Below are 19,769 nucleotides of genomic sequence, written 5' to 3'. Positions count from 1 at the left end.
TATGGATGACTAGAAATTGGCAAGAGAACTGGATGAAGGGGATATTTCTGCCCTTATCAAAGAAGGGAAACATCATAGAGTGTAGTAACTATTATACCATTTCCCTGATATCTCATGAAAACAAAGTTATGCTCTACATAATCCAGGACTGTATGAAATGAAGGACAGAAACAGAACTATCACCACAACAAGCTGGTTTCAGAGAGGGCCAAGGCACATGTAACCAAGTCACATCACTGAAAAGTGTGGAGAGTACAATCATGCACTGATCACATGCTCCACTGATTAATGGACAAACTGTAGAAGCAGTAGATGAATTTAATTATCTGGGATCATTTACATATAACCAAGGAGGCTGTTCTCAATAAACTGGAAGACTACTAGGGATGGCTCACTCAGATATGGCCACCTTTAAAAAAAGGTGGAAAAAAACATGGCATCTCAAAATGCATGAAGGTGCAACTGGTAAAAATCCTATTTTTTTCCATAGCAATTTCAAGATGTGAATCATGGAAAGTTAATGCTGCTGACAAGAACTGGAGCTTTTGAAATGTGGTGAAGGCCAAGACACGTATATCCCAGGTGCAAAAATAGAAAAAAGACCAATGCCCATGTTAGAAATATTACTGGAGAGCAGCAGACCCTGATGTCAGAAATCAAATGCTAAAACTTATGTACTTTAGTCACATGAGGCACAGAGATGGAAATAACCCTGAGAAAGTCATTATGGAAGAAATGGTGGAGGATCATCACAGTAGGGGATGACCTATGATGAGATGGATGGATGGTGTGCAGCAGATTACCTACTGAGTGCTCCAAGTTAGTCTTCATGAACTATCACTTTAGATAATTCTGATATGTTGTCATTTTATGTCATATTCAGACATAAATAAATGGATTTTCTTAGTTCACTTTAAGAACTTGCTAACATGTGACCTCATTACAGCTCTCATCTATGTATTTGCCTGAGAGTTGAGAAAGGCTGCTCAGTGGTGTTGATTAGCTAAATGCAGATTCATTAATTAATGATTCAATCACACTTGCTTCTTGAACTCTCTTCTGTGTGTTACTGAATACCAAACTTCTTCACTATGATTCAGAATTAGCAGAATCAAGATGTTTATAATATTAAGTATGTTTTTCCAAACTATTGTCTGATAAGGTGTTCAAATATTTTCATAGAAGATTTCACAGAAGATTAGGGTTGGAAGGGAGCTCAGAAGGTCATCTAGTCCAACCCCCTGCTCAAAGCAGGACCAATCCCCATCACTTGATCACTTTTTACATCACTTGATCGCACTGACAAGAACAGACAGTTAATATTTGGTTGAGCAAGTTTAAAAAGGAACAGACTAATTTATTTTATAAATTTAGCTTGTCTGATAGATTTGCCCTCAAAAAAGCTAACAGGGTTTCATAAAAAAAAACACAGTAGGAGTTAGAGTCTTAGTTTAAAATGATATTTAAAAAAGTGAACAAGCTTCTAGACAAAATACAGAACTATGTTCATTATTATTCATGTATATTTTTGTACAAAGTTAAGCACTAGATCAGGGGTGGGAAAACTACGGCCACATCCAGCTCTTCAGACATTTTAATCCGGTCCTCAAGTTCCCGCCAGGAAGCAGAGTCTGGGACTTGCCCCTCTCCGGTGCTCCAGCCTGAGAGCTGGGTCAGGGGCTTGTCCCACTCCGCACGGCTCCCAGAAGCAGCATCAGGTCCCCCAGCAGGCTCCTATGGATAGGGGCAGGCAGGGGGCTCTGCACACTGCCCCTGCCCCAAACACTGCTCCCATTGGCCAGGAACCACCAGCAATCGGAGCTGCAGGGGCAGTGCCTGCAGATGGGGCAGCATGCAGAGCCACCTGGCTGTGTCTCCGCATAGGAGCCAGAGAAAGAACATGCTGCTACTTCTGGGAGCTGCTTGAGGTAAGCGCTGCCAAGAGCCTGCACCCCTGGCCCACTTCTACACTCCAACCTCCTGCCACAGCCCTAATCCCCCTCCCGCCCTCCAAATCCCTTGTTCCCAGTCCGCAGCACCCCCAACCCCTCATACCCAGCCCCACCACAGAGCCCACACACCCAGCCGGAGCTCTCACCCCCTCCCACGCCCTGAACTCCTCATTTCTGGCCCCACCCCAGAGACCACACCCCCAGCCAGAGCCCTCATGCCTCCCTCATCCCAGCCCCCAATTTTGTTAGCATTCATGGCTCACCATACAATTTCCATATCCAGATTTGCCCAACCCTGCGCTAGACCAAATCCATCCCTGCTGCAACTAATGAATTCAGCCCAATTACTCTGATCTGCAAACAGCACAAGTAACCCAAACAATTCATAGTTAAATAAGATCAATCTTAATTATAAAGTTAAGCTGTACTTAAAATTTAAAATAAAGCACAGAGATTGACCTGAGTGTCAGTGTTATTGCTCTACATAGCCATGTGGGAAACCAAAGTTCAATTCTGGGACTATTGCAAGTGCCAGGAATGCTATGCATATATTATGCTCAACTCTATCAATCAGCTGACCAATCAAAATCAAAGATCCTTGGGGGAGTTTCTGGCTTGGAGACTATCAGATGTGGAGGATGTGACAAATATGGCAAATTCCTGCAATATACTTGGGAGACCAGATCACATTGTATTTAGTGTATGAATTGTTTATGTATCATTGTGGACCAGCGAATATATGCACTCCATAGGGGAAGGTTACCACAGCTTCTCCAGGAAGTGAAAACAATGGGAGATGATTAAGGCAAATCACCCAGGTTACTGAACCTCCAGAGATGTACCATCTCCCAGAGAGGCTCACATATTCTGGTTCAAACTGGACTATCCAGAAACCAACTAACAAAGAAAGAACTTTTGGCTAAATAGCCTGAGCTTAAAGTGACTCAGGATCTTTGTTCTGGTTTCCAATCTAAAGACTGCCAAGAACTTCTAACCATAGGGAAAACGCAATTGTGGACTTTGAAGGACTGATACCTACTAGTGCCCTATTCTGGATCTGGGGATGTATTCTGGGAGTGTACTTCTGAGCATGTGTGTAGATTCTTTTATTGTTTTATATGCTTTCTCTATAAAGCTTTTACCTTAAGAATAAATATGCTTACTTAGAAGGAGCTGTGTGGTAACTTATAACTGCTGGTGACATGCTGATCAGAGCCCTTGGAGAGAAAGCAAAACACAGGCACTGACTTTTAGGCAGACTGGATTGCTGGGAATATCACAGAATAAGGCAGGAAACTGCACAGCCTTAAAAGACCAGTTCAGAAGCAAGTGAATGTGACAGGGTTCCCACAGTGTAACCTATAACTGGGTTACTGCTGAGCCTTCTGTCCCACCAACCTCAGCTCCCTCTCACACTGTGATGCTGTTGTTAAGCCACAAGTCAGGTACTGAATTTACACAGACACCCACAGGCAGGGACACACCCAATTGCATTGCATAAATGCTTCTCCCAGCCACTCATGAATCAACTACAGAAAGGCTCCATCCAATTCCCCCCATCTCCCCAGCCTTGCACCCCAGAACTGTACCACCTTGCACTTGTATCAGTGTAAGTTAATTAAATTCACCATTTCTATAAAGGAAAGTGGACGTGCACCACCCTTTGTAACCTAAGCATATTTCCCAAGCACTGCAACCAAAACACATTGCTTCAGGTAAAATATAAAACATATTTATTAACTACAGAAAGATAGATTTTAAGTGATTATAAGTAGTGAGCATAGAGATGAAAGCTGGTTACCTAAGAAATTAAAAAAAAACTTCAGTCTAAATTCTATAAACTAAACAGGATTTGAATCAAGCAGTGTTTCACCCTGATAGATAGTACAAGCAGGTTACAGATCTTCAATATACAAGCTGGAACTCTCCTCCAGCCCAGGATCACCTTCCTCCATTCAATCTTTGTCCTCCAGATGAGTTTCCAGGTGTTGAGTTGTGGAGGGAGAGAGGCCAAATGATGATGTCTCTTCTCCTCTTTTATAGTTTCTTCCAGCTTGCTGGAAAGATCCTTTGCTATGACACATGTCAAGCAGTCTCCATTGCCTATGTGTTATCTGTGAGAAGTCTCCATTGTATACAGTTCCTGGGATAATCTGTAAGAGCGTGGATTCCCTTTAATGGGCCATCAGCATGTCTAGCTCCTCCACAGTTGCATCTGAAAGGTTGGTTGTGGGTGTTCCCAACCTCATAACATACTATTTAGCAGCAGCCAAGCTACATACTTGTTACCATAAGTAGAACATAGAAACAAGTTTTGACGATAGACAACAGGTATACAATTTTTAGAGCATATTCATGTCTAGAGTTTTACTTGAAGCAAGGAATGGGTCAAGAAGTTATTGAAGGTTTCAAAAAAAAAAAAGTTAGTAAACCAGAACTATCCAGAATTTCCCTTACATGTGTAGTTCTCATTCTAGATTACAATAATCCCTGCCCTCCAGAATAAATAAAAAATAACCGCACTTTATTAAATACAAGTATTTGGGCATGAAAAACTGCCAAACACGGACAGTATTGTACCTCTCAATTTGGGAAAGAAAACTCCAATTTACTTCCCAACATATTGAATATTTTCTCTATAAGGAATTTCAAAAGGTATCGCACAATGGATAATTACTTCCCTTGATAGTCTACTTCTTTGACGAACTCTCAGGATTCTAATCTCAAACCTCTAGAGAAAGACTGGCGAGGAACACCGAAACCTAAAGAGTTTAGAAAAGCTGCAAATCCCACCTCCCTTCCTTCCCTGTCCTCAACCCCATCTAAACAAAACATTTCAGCTATGCACTGCAAATTGTACAACTCATTAGTGCCCTCAACTGTCAGTTCTTTTCGCTGAAGAAAAACATTCACTATGCAGAACTCTAAAGATAACCTCAAAAGAGAATTCCTGATCGGACTTGGGCAACAGAGAGAATTCTGCAAGATTATATCTTCAAAGAAACAGAACTACAAAGCAAGTAGTTTTTCTGCCTTTAAAGATATCATCACAAGCATCTCAGTCAGGGAGAGTAGAGTAGCTCATGAGATGCCCCATCTAACAAGGAAAGCAATAATACGTCCTGCATCACACACAGTTGAAAATACAAGCTATTCTAAACGAGCACCCAGATTTTTTTTTAAATAAACGTTGAGAGGAGTCTGATACTGCCAAATATGATGCATTAATTAGAACTTGAAGGATGTATGTCTCCATAACTAAAAACCTGGAGAAGTTAAACAGGGGACACTAAGAGAAACAAAGACTCCAAGGGAGTGGGAAAGTTTTGACCTCTCTGCTCTCGAAGGCAGGCCATGGCAAGTCTGAGACATCAAATCAGGGGTTCACCCCTAAATACATGCAATTTTACTTTGGGAATGTATGTAGGCCCATGGGAGGCATGTAGCTACCAGCAACTGGTCATGATTAAAATATCTGAGGTTTCTGGTAAAACCTACCTTCCCTCTGATAAGGCTCATATTATCTAGGTCAAATTAGCAGAAGATTGAAACAGACAGCAATGTTCAAGGAATGGGTGTCAAGAAGTATTTGGTCTACCTATAGTTTGCCAGACTGGGACCTGCAGCCAGCAAACCACACTTGTTTTGCTCATTTATGAAGTGAGCCAGGAGCACTAGTGAAGGCTGGGAGGGAATATGAAAGACAGGATATCGAAAAGAGCAGAGAGGGAATTCTAGGATGCTCACTAGATGAGACAGTATAAAGAAAAACTGGTAACTCCACTTCCTCCTGTGGTTGGATGACTATTTCAAACAATTGTGCCAGCAAATGACTGGTGCCAAATTCATCAAGACTAAGTAATGATTGAGCCTTAAACAACATCAAAGGCTACAAGGACATTACTTAGTCCCTGACAATCCACTGAAGCACTAGTTTGGGTCACAAGGTGCATTTCAATTGGGGAAGGGGGAGAAGAAGGGGAAATTATTCTCAGACCTGCAAAATTCTCTAATATACACAAGATCTTTCTCATGCGGTGATACCCTTCTTTCTCTCATTTATCCTGCAGGAGCTCCTCCAGCTAGTGCTGCTGCTCAGTGTCCTGTTGCTACAATATCATTTCTTCTAAGCCACTGCTTAGTTCCCTCCTGGTCATCACCAGGTATCAGACCAATTCAAGAGTGGGACTTCACACCCAAGAGTCTCATGGCACTAGCACCAAAAAGCCCAATGGTTTCTCCATTTCAAAGAGATACATGCAAGATTTTTCTTAGTAATCAGATTATGAACCCATCCTTTCCTAAAAGTTCAAGTGAAGTTTACAAGCAGTTATCCTGGATACTGACTGCATCCAATATGAAAAGTGAACAATAACTGACAACTCTAAACTGAACATGGTGGAATCAGACAATGTCTAAGAAACTGAAACAGGAACATCAAGGACTATCAACAATTGAATAGCCTTGCCCTAGCAGAACAACGGAGGCTACCAGGACTACTGACTGGTTAATGCTTTATTAGATAAAATAACCATCTATGCCAGAAGCCTGTAAGAGGGAAAGGGGAGCTAACTCTTGTACATTTCTATGAGGAAAGTGTGTATAGTTAAGATATTCTTTTGCAAAGTCTGCATGTCCCTTGCTTTAACTGTCAAGTAGTCTGATGAGTTAAATCATAAACTAGACACTAGAGCACTCATGAGGGTGATGCTCCGGGGAGGGCATGCTTACACTATTGGGAGACTTGGGGGTCTTGTGGTCTTAAGCAACTAGGCACTGATCTTGTGGCTTAGGTCAACTGGACCCCACATCCTAAGAATGGGTACTAGGCAGGAGTCTGTAACCCCAGGAGTGTGTCTGTCTTGTAGTCTAGCCTCAGATGCTACTCAGACTCAGGAGGCGTGAAGCACACAGGATCCTAAGCTTGGTTCCAAGACAACAGCCTGGTGTCAGATGACAAGGAAGAACTCAGCCACGGCTGTAACTTTCCTTCATTCTTCTTGAAAAATAAGAGCCTTGATTCAAGATCACACTAAGGTCTTTTGCAATGCAGTTACAGTATCCCTGATTGCAGCACGTTTAGTTTGCATTGCACAGCCAACTGAACAGGTATAAAAATAATTCACTAGTCTGGTCTAAAGTCCATCTAATACACAGTTAACACAAGTCTTCATGCACAGTAACATGCCATTATTAGTCTCCAATATTAGCTAAAACTATTCTATTTACATGAACTACTCATTCAGAGTAAGTGCTATATTCTAAACACCAACACTCAGAGTAATATTTTTGGCCTATTACACTAGCATTCTGGACAACAAAACACTAGAATCATATCAACGTTGTGCTTTGCAGTATTCCTATTATTTACCATTGAAGCCAAATTATTGCCCACAGAACATGTAAGCTGATCTGAGCTCTTTGTTCTTTGCCTGCACCAGTTAAGCAAAGGGTACTATTTTAGGAAATCCACCAGCATTGCTCTTTTTATGATCAGTATTTTAGATGCTAAAGTTTAGAACTAAGTACTTGGAATTAAGCAGTTCCTCAACTTTTAAGCTGATCAACCAAGATCTCTTATAAAAGTGTATCTGCATTTCAATATGATGAGCTGTAGATCCACTTTCAGAACTCAATTTCTGCTTTGTCTGTCAGCCTATGCAACCTGTCAGAGCAGCATGAAAAGGGAGAATGCAAGAAAGGGAGTGAGCATATTAAGGTAGATAACTAAGCATGCTACAGTTAGAAATTATTATTGATGTATGCAATTGACACATCATTATCATGCACTATCAAAAGACTATGATACTATACTTGTACAGTACACAATTTAAAATCCTTTTACTTTCATTCCTAAATGCCCAGATGAAAAACTATATTAATATGGAGTTAAGGTTAAGAGTATATATTACGATTTAGGATACAAATATTGAAGAATATGTTGCAATTATCCCAAATTATATAACTGAATCATATAACTGCTTGTTGTCCCATAATGGATTAAACTGATTTTTAAAAACATTAAAACTTTTCTCCCATGGTTTCCCTATGGGGCAGAATTAAGGTTGCTTGAGTGTGGATTTTCACACCACTGAGCAATTTAGTTTTACTGATACAAGTCTGTATTGAAGACCTTGCCTGAGAAAATTTTGCCTACTATCTTTAGAAACACAAAGTTTATTTCTCCAATCTTTTAAAATCTTTAGTTTTCAATTTATTTACTTTTCATTTAACAACACTTTGTAGATCGGGGTGGGCAAGCCGCGGCCAATGGGAGCTTCAGGGGAGGTACCTGGAGGCATGGCAAGGGCAGCACATGCAGAGCCCTGCACCCCCCCCTTTCCCCAGTGGCCACAGTGCTTCATGGAGCGGTGCAGCGTGGGGCCAGAGCAGGCATGCAGGGAGCCTGCCCTGGCCCTGGTGCACGCCACTGCCACCCCAGAGCCGCTTTAGGTAAGTGGCACTGGGCCAGAGCCTGAACTCCTCCTGCATCCTGTCCCCCAACTCCCTGCCCTAAGCCCCCTACCTGCACCTCACACCTCTCCTGCACCCCAACTCCCTGCTCTGAGCTCCCTGTTGCACCCTGCATCCCTGTGCACCCCAACCCTCTGCCCTGAACCCCCTGCCACACCCCTCCTGCACCCTAACTCCCTGCCCTGAGCCCCCTCATAGACCTCACACCCCAACCCCCTGCCCTGAGCCCCCTGCTGCACCCTGCACACCCCAACCCCTTGCCCTGAGCCCCCGCTGCACCCCACATCCCTCCTGCACCCCAAACCCCTGCCTTGAGCCCCCTCCAGCAATCCGCACCACTCCTGCACCCCGGTCCTGAGCCCCTTCATACACCCCACACCCCTCCTCTGCCCCAATCCCTTGCCTGAGCCCCTTCCTGCACACCCTCCCACACCCCAACCCCCTGCCCCGGCCCTGCATACAATTTCCCCACCCAGATGTGGCCCTCGGCCCAAAAACTTTGCCCACCCCTACTGTAGATACTCAACTTCACTATTCACCCCTGGTATATTTCACACACCAATATGAGAGAAAAGTTTTAAAAAAAAATAAGATGACATTTTAAAATCATAGGAGTTGGGAGAGGGACTTAGGATCAGGTGTATTACCTAAAATTACTATAAATTTTAAAAAATTATTAGATTGCCATTAATAGTATCCTTTTAACTTATCAGAGGTAAGTATACAACCAGAAGTAAATTTGTAAGGATGGCTTAAGACTTGTCTATACTATAAAAGTAGGTTGACTTAGTTTAGGTCAACCTACAGCCACGTCAGTAATTAACTCAGCTGTTGGTATCCACACTACCCTCCTTCTGTTTGCTAATTCTTTTGTGAAAACAACTGTCCTGAAGTGGATTCAGCATTCTTTCAGTCAAATACATGACTATTGAAACAATCTTTTTAGGTCAATTACTACTTTGTTTCATCCAAGGTGAAATCTGAGATATTAAAAAAAAATGCAGGTTTTGTTTGAATTCCTGAATGTTAGCAAGCAAGGTCAAAAGAAGATACATCTTTGGGAAGTAGAAAGCAAAGTTTACAATTGTTATTTTTTTACATGATTCATTTTCCCATTCAGTGTTTGAGTTATAATTGAGGGAGGAAGGGAGAGCGGTTATGGAAAGACTATTCAGCTCCTGACAACCCCCAGGTCAGTCCCGCTTCTCAAACACCTTTCCTGATATCCACTTGTCACAGGTTTAAAACTTACAGCAAAAATGAACTCATTTTTCCTCCCAAACACTCTTCTCTTTCTCCCTTCTCTAACATCCACTGTCCTCCTTGTGCAATGGGATGGCAACTTATCCATTCCTTGTGAGCTCCCATTCTCTCTCTTCAGTAAGTCAATCACTAAATCTTGCCAGTTTTTTCTCATTAGGTTATGAAAATTGGTCCTCTTATGCAGTCAGTCCAGTTTTCTCTACTCCCCTGACAAAAACCCTTCACTCATATATAATGGTGTGCTATTTGCATAGTGTGGGCAACAGAGTCCAGAGCATCTCATGTCTTTAAGAGGTCTCAGACACTGAAGAAGGAGGAGGCATGATAGATCTCTGAAAAACTCTGCACATGAATGTCTTAAGGAAAGAGCAGCAAGTGTCCATCACCATTCACTTTGTCCTGCTGGAAAGTAGAGCTGCATCATCATATCCAGCTCTGTCATGTCATTTCATTCACAGTTGTCAATCATGACAACACTAACTATCTAATTCCTATTTCATGATTTTTCAGTGTGTTTTGCAACTAGCAAGTTGTACAAATTCATTTTATTATCGGGGTATATGGATTTTTTTTTCTTTTTAATTACACAAACTATAGTGACAAATTTTCAGGTTCTGCTTCAGGCTAAGAAACCAACAGTAGTGCTCCACACTTATCATGCTATGTAAACTTATATACTTCGTGCAGCAACAAGAAATTTACTATTATAAAGTACATGGCATTGCACATTCAACACATCAGAAGACAAACAGCACAAGCCGTTCAGTATGTGGGTGAGTTGTGCAGTCTGAATTTATTCCCAGCTCTTCTGTAACTTGGGGTATGACTTTAGACAAGTCTAGGGTTGCCAGGTGTCCAATTTTTTTTTTTTTCACCAAAACACCCGCTCGAAATGGTACCCTGACGGCTCCAGTCAGCACTGGTCAGCGGCGCAGCGGGGCTAAGGTAGACTCCCTGCTTGCCCTGACACCACGCAGCTCCCAGAAGTGACCAGCATGTCCCTGTGGCCCCTAGATCCAAGTGCGATCAGGGAAGTTCCCCAACACTGCCCTCATGCCGAGCACCCCCCACCCCCCGCAGCTGCCACTGTCTGGAAACCGCAGCCAATGTGAGCTGCAGGTAGGGTGACCAGATGTCCCAATACTATAGGGACAGTCCCGATATTAGGGACTTTGTCTTCTATAGATGCCTATTACCCCCACCCCATCCTGATTTTTCACACTTGCTGTCGGGTCACTCTAGCTGCAGGGGCGGCCCCTGCAGTGTACATTGTAAAGAGCTGCCTGGCCATGCCTCTGCCTAGGGGCTGGATACGCTGGCCGCTTCCAGGAGCAGCGGGGAGGGGCAGGACAGGTAGGGAGCGCCACCCGGCCAGAGTCCGCACCCCAAACCCCCTGCTCCAGGTCGGAACCCCCTCCTGCACCCTAACTCCCTCCCAGACCTTGCACCTCGCATGCCCGCCCACCCACATCCCAACCCCCAGTCGGAACCCTCTCCCATACTCAAACGGGCTCCCACAGCCTGCAACCCAACCTCCTGCCCCAGCCCGAAGCCCTGCCCCGAAGCCCATACCGCAACCCAGAGCTCCCTGCTGCACCCTGAACCCCTCATTTCTGGCCCCACGCCAGAGCCCACACCCCCAGCTGGAGCCCTCACCCCTCCCACATCCCAACCCCCTGCCCCAGCCCAGTGAAAGTGAGTGAGGGTGCGGGAGGGCAAGCAACAGAGGGAGGGAGGCTGGAGTGGAGGGTGGGACCTCAGAGGGAGAGGGGCAGGGGTGTAGATTTTTGTGCAATTAGGAAGTTGGCAACCCTAGGCAAGTCACAACGTGGATAAAAATCAATGATTTTTTGAAAAAAGAATATTATTTTTATTTAAATTGGATTTTTTAATTATTTAAATTACAATACGTTTTTCTTTTTTAAATAAACCTGTTTAAAATGATATCTGAATTTAATACAAAATATGGTAAGGCCTAAACTTCTTACAATGTGTTAAAACATTTAAATAAAAAATCTGCTGCTGCATGTTTAAGTAAATTCTAGTTACTGTCCTAATGCAGCTTGACACAAACCATAAGCAAACAGTAAATTATCTAGTAAATGAGCAATATCATTCACCACTTCCCAACACTAAAAATGTACAATTAATAAGAGTCTGAAAATATTAAGCTACACAATTGCTTAAATAAATGTATATAGTTAGTATACCCTCCAAATCTAGTGTAAAGGCGCTATTTAGTTGTAAATTAACATATTTTATGGTTATGCCAACCAATGCACCTTTTTTTAGAAAATACCTGAAGTACAAATAGAAAAGTTAAAATAGAAAATTATTTAAATCAAGGCTTTCCACTTGGTAGTTTAAATCCATTCTGGCAAGTCACAATCACATGGGAATAATGTACATACTCACCTTTATAGAGTGCTCTGAGACCTTTTGTGTAAAAATGCTAAGTAAAGAGTAATTACTATTTGATAAAAACAAAATCACTATTATCTTTGCTAGAAGTTGTTCAAAGGCAGTTAATGAGCAACCAAGCAAAGTACTTCAGAACATGCAACATCATCACAGCTTCGGAGAGAGCAAGCCAGTTCAAGACACTGGGTTTGGGTAAAGGTGATCAGAACTGACCATGATTAGAAAGATTACATTTATTTGAAATCCTCAGCATCAATTTCTGCTTTTGTAGTTGCTACTTCTACTACAAAGCTAAAAACGGCATGGACTGTGTCTATTTGATTTGTGAATCCCATTGTTCCTCCTGTTGTCTTGATTGGTCCAAGGATTAACAACAGTATCTTTCTAAGACAAGGGTGGGCAAACTATGGCCCCCGAATCCGGCCCTCAAGGTCCTGCTGGGGAGCAGGGTTTGAAGCTTTCCGTGCTCCAGCACTCCAGCCAGGAAGCAGGGTCAGTGCTGCTCCACGCAGCTCCCAGAAGCAGCGGCATATCCCCCCTCTGGCTCCTACGCATAGGGGCAGTCACGGGGCTCCACTCCGAATGCTGTCTCAGCCCCAAGTTACGCTCCCGCAGCTCCCATTGGCTGGGAACCATAGCCAATGGGAGCTGCAGGGGCAGCACCTGCAGATGGGGCAGTGCCCAGCAGAGCTGCCTAGACGTGCCTCCACATAGGAGCCGGAGAAGGGACATGCTGTTGCTTCCGGCAGCTGCTTGAGGTAAGACCCACCCAGAGCCCGCACCCCTGAGCCATCCCCCATGCCCCAACTCCCTGCCTCAGCCCTGATCTCTGCCACCTTCCAAACCTCTTGGTCCCAGCCTGGAGCACACTCCTGCACCCCAAGGCCCTCATCCACAGACTCAACCCAGAACCTGCACCCCCAGCCAGCGCTCTCACCACCACACCCCAGCCCAGAGCCCCCTCCTGAACCCTGAACTCCTTATTTCTGGCCCCACCCTAGAGCCCGCACCGCCTCCCGCACCCCAACCTCAATTTCATGAGTATTCATGGGCCACCATTCAATTTCTATACCCAGATGTGTCCCTCAAGCCAAAAAGTTTGCCCACCCCTGTTCTAGGTGATAGGTTTGACCATACAAAGGGAGCTAGACAAACCACATGAAAGGAATAGAAGCACTCTATATTTACCCATACTAACAAAGGCTTTAAATTGATCTTTCTTGAAGTGTAAAATAATAGTCTTTTCAGTCATATGATGAAACTAGAAATCCAAATTCTTATTACATCCTGAAAGTTTTCTCCCCTGTTATGAGGGAAGCCTTATTTATGAAGCTCACAACAGTTAAGCACACCACTGTTGCTCACAGTCTCATCAAGACATTGCAAGGAATTTAACAAGAAAATGGAAGCAAAAAAAATCAGTGCAAGACAAAGTGTACTAGTCACACCTTTGTATGTGTGGTTGGGAAGTGTTCAACAAATATAATCTATTTCTTATTGGACAAATGTGAACAAGCCATTTTAAACGGGGTCTCTCAGCTGCGGCACAAATTAATAAGCATTTGAGAAGAGAGGTCTTCATGGAGAAAAGGAATTGTTAAGGGGTCACAATTAGAAGAAAGTGATGGTGTCATAGCGGAGCTCTAGTCAAACTCCCAGTTACTGGATGTTTCCATTAATGTGATTGGAAAATTAAAGTTAATATTGACATTTAAATTGTAATAATCAGATTTCAGACCTATCAACATCTGGATTATCCTTCTGAGCTATCGGTTCACTTAGTGTGCAGACTTCGAAAGAACGTACTGCATCACGTCAGATAAAGATGGTTGCCTTCACAGCCTAAGAGACTTCAGTACCTACATTTGGACAATTCTGGCTTAACTTTAGGCAAATGCATATTTAGGCAACTAATAAGTGACATGTTTTTTCTAAAGGTGCTGAAGGCCACACAAATCCTACTGAAGTAAATGGGAATTGCTGGTGCTCTACACCTTTAAAAATAAGCCCATTTTCATTAAATACATATTTAGGCACCTATGTTTAATGATTTTGGCCCTCTTTTTTTCCTATTAAAGCTTAACTTCTCCAGAAAATGATGAAGTCACTAGAGACATGCCACCACGTACTGAAGAAGTCAAACACAGTAAATGCCCTGTCTAGAATCCTTTCATGTCCCAGTAGATCAAAATCAGAGCAATGCAGCCACTTTTACAAGCACTTTATGGAACAGCTTGACAAGTGCCATATAACATTTTACTGTTTCAAAAATCTGATTTATACATCTCATGAAACAAAATGACAAACTCTGTGTAGAATGTTTGCAGAGCTACAGAGTATTGAACATGTTCAGCCTCTTGAGCAGTGCTGGGCAACCTGTGGCCCATCAGGGTAACCTGCTGGCGGGCCGCAAGACAGTGTTTACATTGACCATCTGCAGGCACAGCCACCCACTGCTCCCGGTGGCCACAGTTCGCCGTTCCCAGCCAATGGGAGCTGCAGGAAGCAGTGAATGCTCCAGGGTTGGAACACTCATAGAAAAAATAGTGGGTGCTCAGCACCTACCAACCACCTGCCAATCAGCTACGGGGGAAGGAAGCAGAGTGGAGCTGAAGGAGACCGAGTGAGGTTGGGGTCATGGGGGAAGGGGCAGAGTAGGGGTGGGGCCTCAGGCAGAGCACCCACACGGAAAGGAGAAAGTCGGCACTATATCCAGCAATAAATCATACCATGCAGGTTGTCCTTATTTCCTTCGTCATTTATTTGGACGGCTGCTGTCAGTCCTCCCACTTTCGAGCCAGGTCCCAGCAGGCACTGCTGGGATGCTGCCACGCTCCGTTTGTCTGAGGCTTATGGGGAGGGGCTGGGGAAAAGGTGAGGATTGTCTCCCCACTGTACCAGTGTGAGTCTATATCCCTGTGTTCACCCTTTTTACAAGACTGTGATAAATTTTCTACAAAGTATGCCTTGTAAGGTATCATTTGAAAACTCATGATTTGCTATCATTATTGTTTTAGTAAAATGTGTGGCAACACTGTATGTCCACTTATAAGATACTACTGTATAACATTACTGAGACATGTTCCAAGTTTAGAAAAGCAGGAACAAACCAGTTCCTAAAAGACAAAAGCCAAACTGATGCCTCTGCCAGGGGTCAACAAAATCAAATGAATTATCACCTGGTTAAGAGGCTATTCTTTGCCAGGAAAAAGGGTGTGTCAGAGAAATCTACATTTTGGCAAAGAAACAGCTGGATGTTCCTGTACTCCTGGACCTTCTGTCTCCTGAACCTCATCTCAAAGAGTATAAATAATAGAGAACAGATGCCCCAAATCATCTCTCCCTTCATCTCTACTCATGGCATGGACAACACCTGAAGGATAAAGGAAACATCCCTGGACTGGGGAGGGATCCTGGCAGAAAGGAATTCAGCCAGTAAGACTGCTAGAACATGTACTGAGAGATTTTTGCTTTGAATGCATTTAGCTTGTTAGATTAGGCGTTAGCTGAGTTTTACCTTTTATTTCTTTGTAACCAATTCTGACTTTTATGCCTCTTTATTTGTAATAACTTAAAATCTATCTTCTTATATTTAGTAAACTTGTTTCACTGTTTTATCTAAATCAGTGTGCTTGGACTGAAGTGTTTGGGAAATTCCACTTAAAACAACACGATTTATGCATATCATTTTCTATTAAAAAAATGATAGTCTTTATAGGTGCTTGTATTGTCCAAGAGAGGGCTCAGCAGTATACAACACACATTTCTGGGGGAAGTCTGGGTCTGCAAATTTGCAGATGTTCCTTTGCAGTGTAATTCAAGGGTGGCTGGCTGTAGCACCTGTGCAGTATAGCTGGGAGTAATTTGCATGCTGAAGCAATAGTGAGATCAGGCCAGGAGTGATCATTGTCCCAGCACCCCAGATTGGAGAACTGAGGGAACACAGCTGTTCAAACCCTGGGGATTCTCACAACCAGATGATAAGAGTCCTAAGCCCCTTTCCCCCAACTTCCTTAGGGGGTGCCTGCGGGAAGGAACGAGACACAGACAGCTTGTTTGCTCAGGAAGGCGCCCCGTCGTCACGCGTGGCAGCCCTTTTATTAGCTTCAGTTACAGCATTAGCATGATCAACAACTCTGTTTATTATTTTCCTATTGGTGGCCTTGAAACTCTCCCCTTTGTTTCCCACACTCCGCGGCATAAGCATAAAACGTGCTGTACTAATCAAAAAAAGGGTTTATGTAAGGAACAATCATCTGGTGGTTTGCCAGCCAGGACCGATCCCTACAGGTGCCTCCCACAAAAATCTGTTTCAACTCCTGTTTACCCCTGAACCATCTTTCTTCTGTAATGAGTATGGGCACAGACCGCCTGTTGCTGGTCTGAGATAGAAAACGTTCCTTCTGCAGTACACAGGATATAAATCCCACACCACCCAAGGCACATGTAAGGCTAGGGTTTCCACCTACCTGGACCTGCCACTTCACTGAACAAAATGGATGGTGCCAAGGGGAGTTCCCCTTCTCCCTCCTCACACGTCTTTAAGGAGACCCCTCCTTCTGTAGCTAGACAAGAGGACTCTACATCTAGTTGCAATGAGTACATTCTCTCTATGAAGATATTTTAGTTAGTTTTGTCCATAAATCAGTCATTCCAGCCCCATAGTCATTTTGGTTGCTCTTCAAATTACTTTTGATCATCAGCTGACATCTCTAGTACTGAGGTACCTTAAAACTGTACAACACATTCCTGTTGTGGACTCACTGACCAGTACCATACAGAAAGGGTTAACAATCACCTTCATGCTCCATGAAGTGAAGCTTCTGGATATGCAGCCCAGAAGTGATACTGCCATTTCTGGCATCATATTACTGTCCACTATCACCTTTACGTCCTTTTCATCTTCACCTCTTTCCAGTTCCTCTTTCTCACGTCCAGTGTAGTTTTTGGATCATTTCTCACACAGATGTATTAGCTACCATTGTTCCAAGTTCAGTCTCATTTTTATTTCCTGCCAACATTTCTAACATTTTAATGGCTTTAGGTACAAGTCCCTTATAATCCTTCCAACACCCATTTACAGTATATGAGCAATATCCCCATTTTACAAATGGAAAAACTGAGGGTGTGCAATCAACTTTTAAGTTTCAGACAGAAAAATTATACTTTGGGGGAGAGGGGAAACCAATTCTTATAAGTAACTCCAAGGATTACTATAACAGAGATGTTTTCAGTTTACATGATGTGTTTCACAGCGCTGTCATTTTATAGTCATTTTAACTATTATTTCTTATTGTTTTCAAAGATCTTTCACGCAGTAACAAGGATGAGAAGAGCCATAAAAAAGGAAAATGTAATTGTAAAATCACCAGAATTATCAGGGGATCTCAGGGTCACCTGGAGTACCTGGAACCTCCTTTAAATTCTCTTTTTGAAGTTAACTAGACTTTATGCTGAAGGCAGCAGCCAGCTTTGGAGCTCGAATCAGATTTCCTGACTCCCAGTCCTGTACTTGGACCAGTCCTCTGTCTCAACTATTAGTCTAGCCTCAGTATTATACCCTATTAACTTAGGCCATGTCTACACTACCACTTATGTTGGCAAAATTTATACCGCTCCACTCAGAGGTGTGAACAAAACACCAACATCACTCTGCGCGACACAAGTTTTGCCACCGTAACTGGCAGTGTGCACAGCTCTATGTCAGTAGGAGAGCTTCTCCCACTGACATACCTACCGCTGCTCACTGGAGGTGGTTTGATTATGTCAACAGAAGACCTCTCTCCTGTAGGCACAAAGCAGCTACACGAGAGATCTTACAGTGGCGCAGCTGCACTGGTGCCACTGTAAGCTCTGTAGTGTAGATGTAGCCTTAATATGTCTTGCAAATTTAGGTTACTCTAATAAGCAATTTACCTGTACCAGGAGATCACAGAGGAACGTGTTTAAACTGAACCCAAAACTGACTGCCCTCTGCAGCACTGCACTGCACAGAACTCTAACCACCGTTCACAATCATTCCTTTGTATAGCAATAATGAAATTTAAAAGATAATAAATTTTTATTTCTAACATCCTTTTGCTTTTCCAAAACTCCACTTGACTATACTGATGGAAGTCTACATAGATTTAGTCTGTGGAACGATAAGAACTTACAAGTGTCTTTAAAAACTGAATATGTACAGAGCAGCTCTGTAAATGCACCCTTACAGACACACACACACCATAAGGAGTACATAATAGTTCTGTTTAAAAAAAAAAACACCGAACACTATCCTATGTTCCTATAATCTGACTGATTTGAATAAGAGGTGTTTGGAATTATTATATTCTCCAGCAAATATACATGCTGTGTGAAGTACAGATCAACATTTGATTTTTTTTAAAACCTTAAGATATAGTTAAGTTTTAATCACAGAATTGCAATATAATTAAATGAGACAAGCAAGGAATAGTAACAGCTGGCTAGGGCACTACCATCCCACCTGTGCAGCATCATAGGAAGGAAAGCAGCACATCTCATTCTCGGCCTAGCCATCAGCTACTATGAAGTCATACACATCTAACAATTACCAAACTTATTAAAAACTACAGTAAAATACTACATAGCAGAGACAGGAAAAGTCGAAGCAAGCACAGCCGGTCATTCTTTTGGATTTTAAAAATAATTTTGATGAACTCTGGAGGTGCCAATGCTTCAGGAAGCACACAATACCCCTAGAGGATTTTCCATACTTAAAAACCTCACACATTTAGTAGACATACTGAATTACCTCACTAGGACAACAAGAAAACCTAACTTTTTAGCACCACCTCACTCAATTTTTACTAGACTGTGCTATTAAATGTATCACAAAATGCATAAGGGACACTAACCACCACCAAATTACTGAGCGGCTAACAAATTTCACAGCCTTAACAATTCTGGGGTTGGGGATGAAAACATTTTTCAAAAACAAAATAAGACATTTGAAGCACCACTTGAGAGAGACCTCCACTAAGAACACACTGGGCTAGCATCAATATACTCAGAATATGCTTTAATTTGGTTTATTTGTGTGGAAGGACATTGTTTGTTAGTTTTGTCTATTTTTGCTAAAATACTCAGGGCCTGCTTGGGGCCCTAAACATAAGTGCTTAATTAGCACATTTATGAGCTATATGAAGCCCGGATGTACCAGTCAGTGGAGTTGCACCTGCATCTCCCCACCCCCACCTCAACACAAAGTCATGTTTGGTAAATACATTTTTTGAAAGCTGCATTTTGTACTTTAGTACAAAGTTTACAAAACTTTTTCAAGAGTTAGATTCTTTAGCCTATTTTTTCCTTTGCCTCACCATCCTTCATGACTTCAAGTGAAACAGTAAAGTTACTGGGTGGAGAATAGGGAGGAAAATTGTTGGTGCCCATCTTCTGCAGGGAGAAAGGGCCACTGAGACACACACACACACACACACACTTTACCCACCAAGCAGCGGTGGCTGCTAGCTGGGTACCCAGCTCTGAAGGCAGCAGAACAGAAGTAAGGGTAGCAATACCAAGGCTACCACAGGTCATCCTCAAGCCCTTACCCCAACCCCCAAACCCTGACTCTCCCTTCTACCACCCCCCACACACATGCCCAAGGGATGTCCCCAATTTCCCCCAACACACACACTC

The 19,769-nt window shown here is 43.0% G+C and overlaps 1 protein-coding gene across 1 annotated transcript in view; it reads right to left on the bottom strand.

The window, feature by feature from the left end:
- CDK19 (cyclin dependent kinase 19) overlaps positions 1 to 19,769 on the bottom strand; it is a 188,012-nt gene that overhangs the window by 167,018 nt on the left and 1,225 nt on the right. Inside the window, exon 2 of the mRNA XM_050951418.1 lies at positions 12,175 to 12,193. Within this exon, the coding sequence (XP_050807375.1) occupies positions 12,175 to 12,193 (19 nt within the window). The remainder of the gene's footprint in view (positions 1 to 12,174; positions 12,194 to 19,769) is intronic.

Source organism: Gopherus flavomarginatus, chromosome 4 (assembly GCF_025201925.1).
Source record: "Gopherus flavomarginatus isolate rGopFla2 chromosome 4, rGopFla2.mat.asm, whole genome shotgun sequence".
NCBI classification, from domain to species: Eukaryota; Metazoa; Chordata; order Testudines; family Testudinidae; genus Gopherus; species Gopherus flavomarginatus.
Note: the sequence above shows the minus strand (reverse complement) of the source record. Positions and strands in the feature narration are given on the sequence as shown.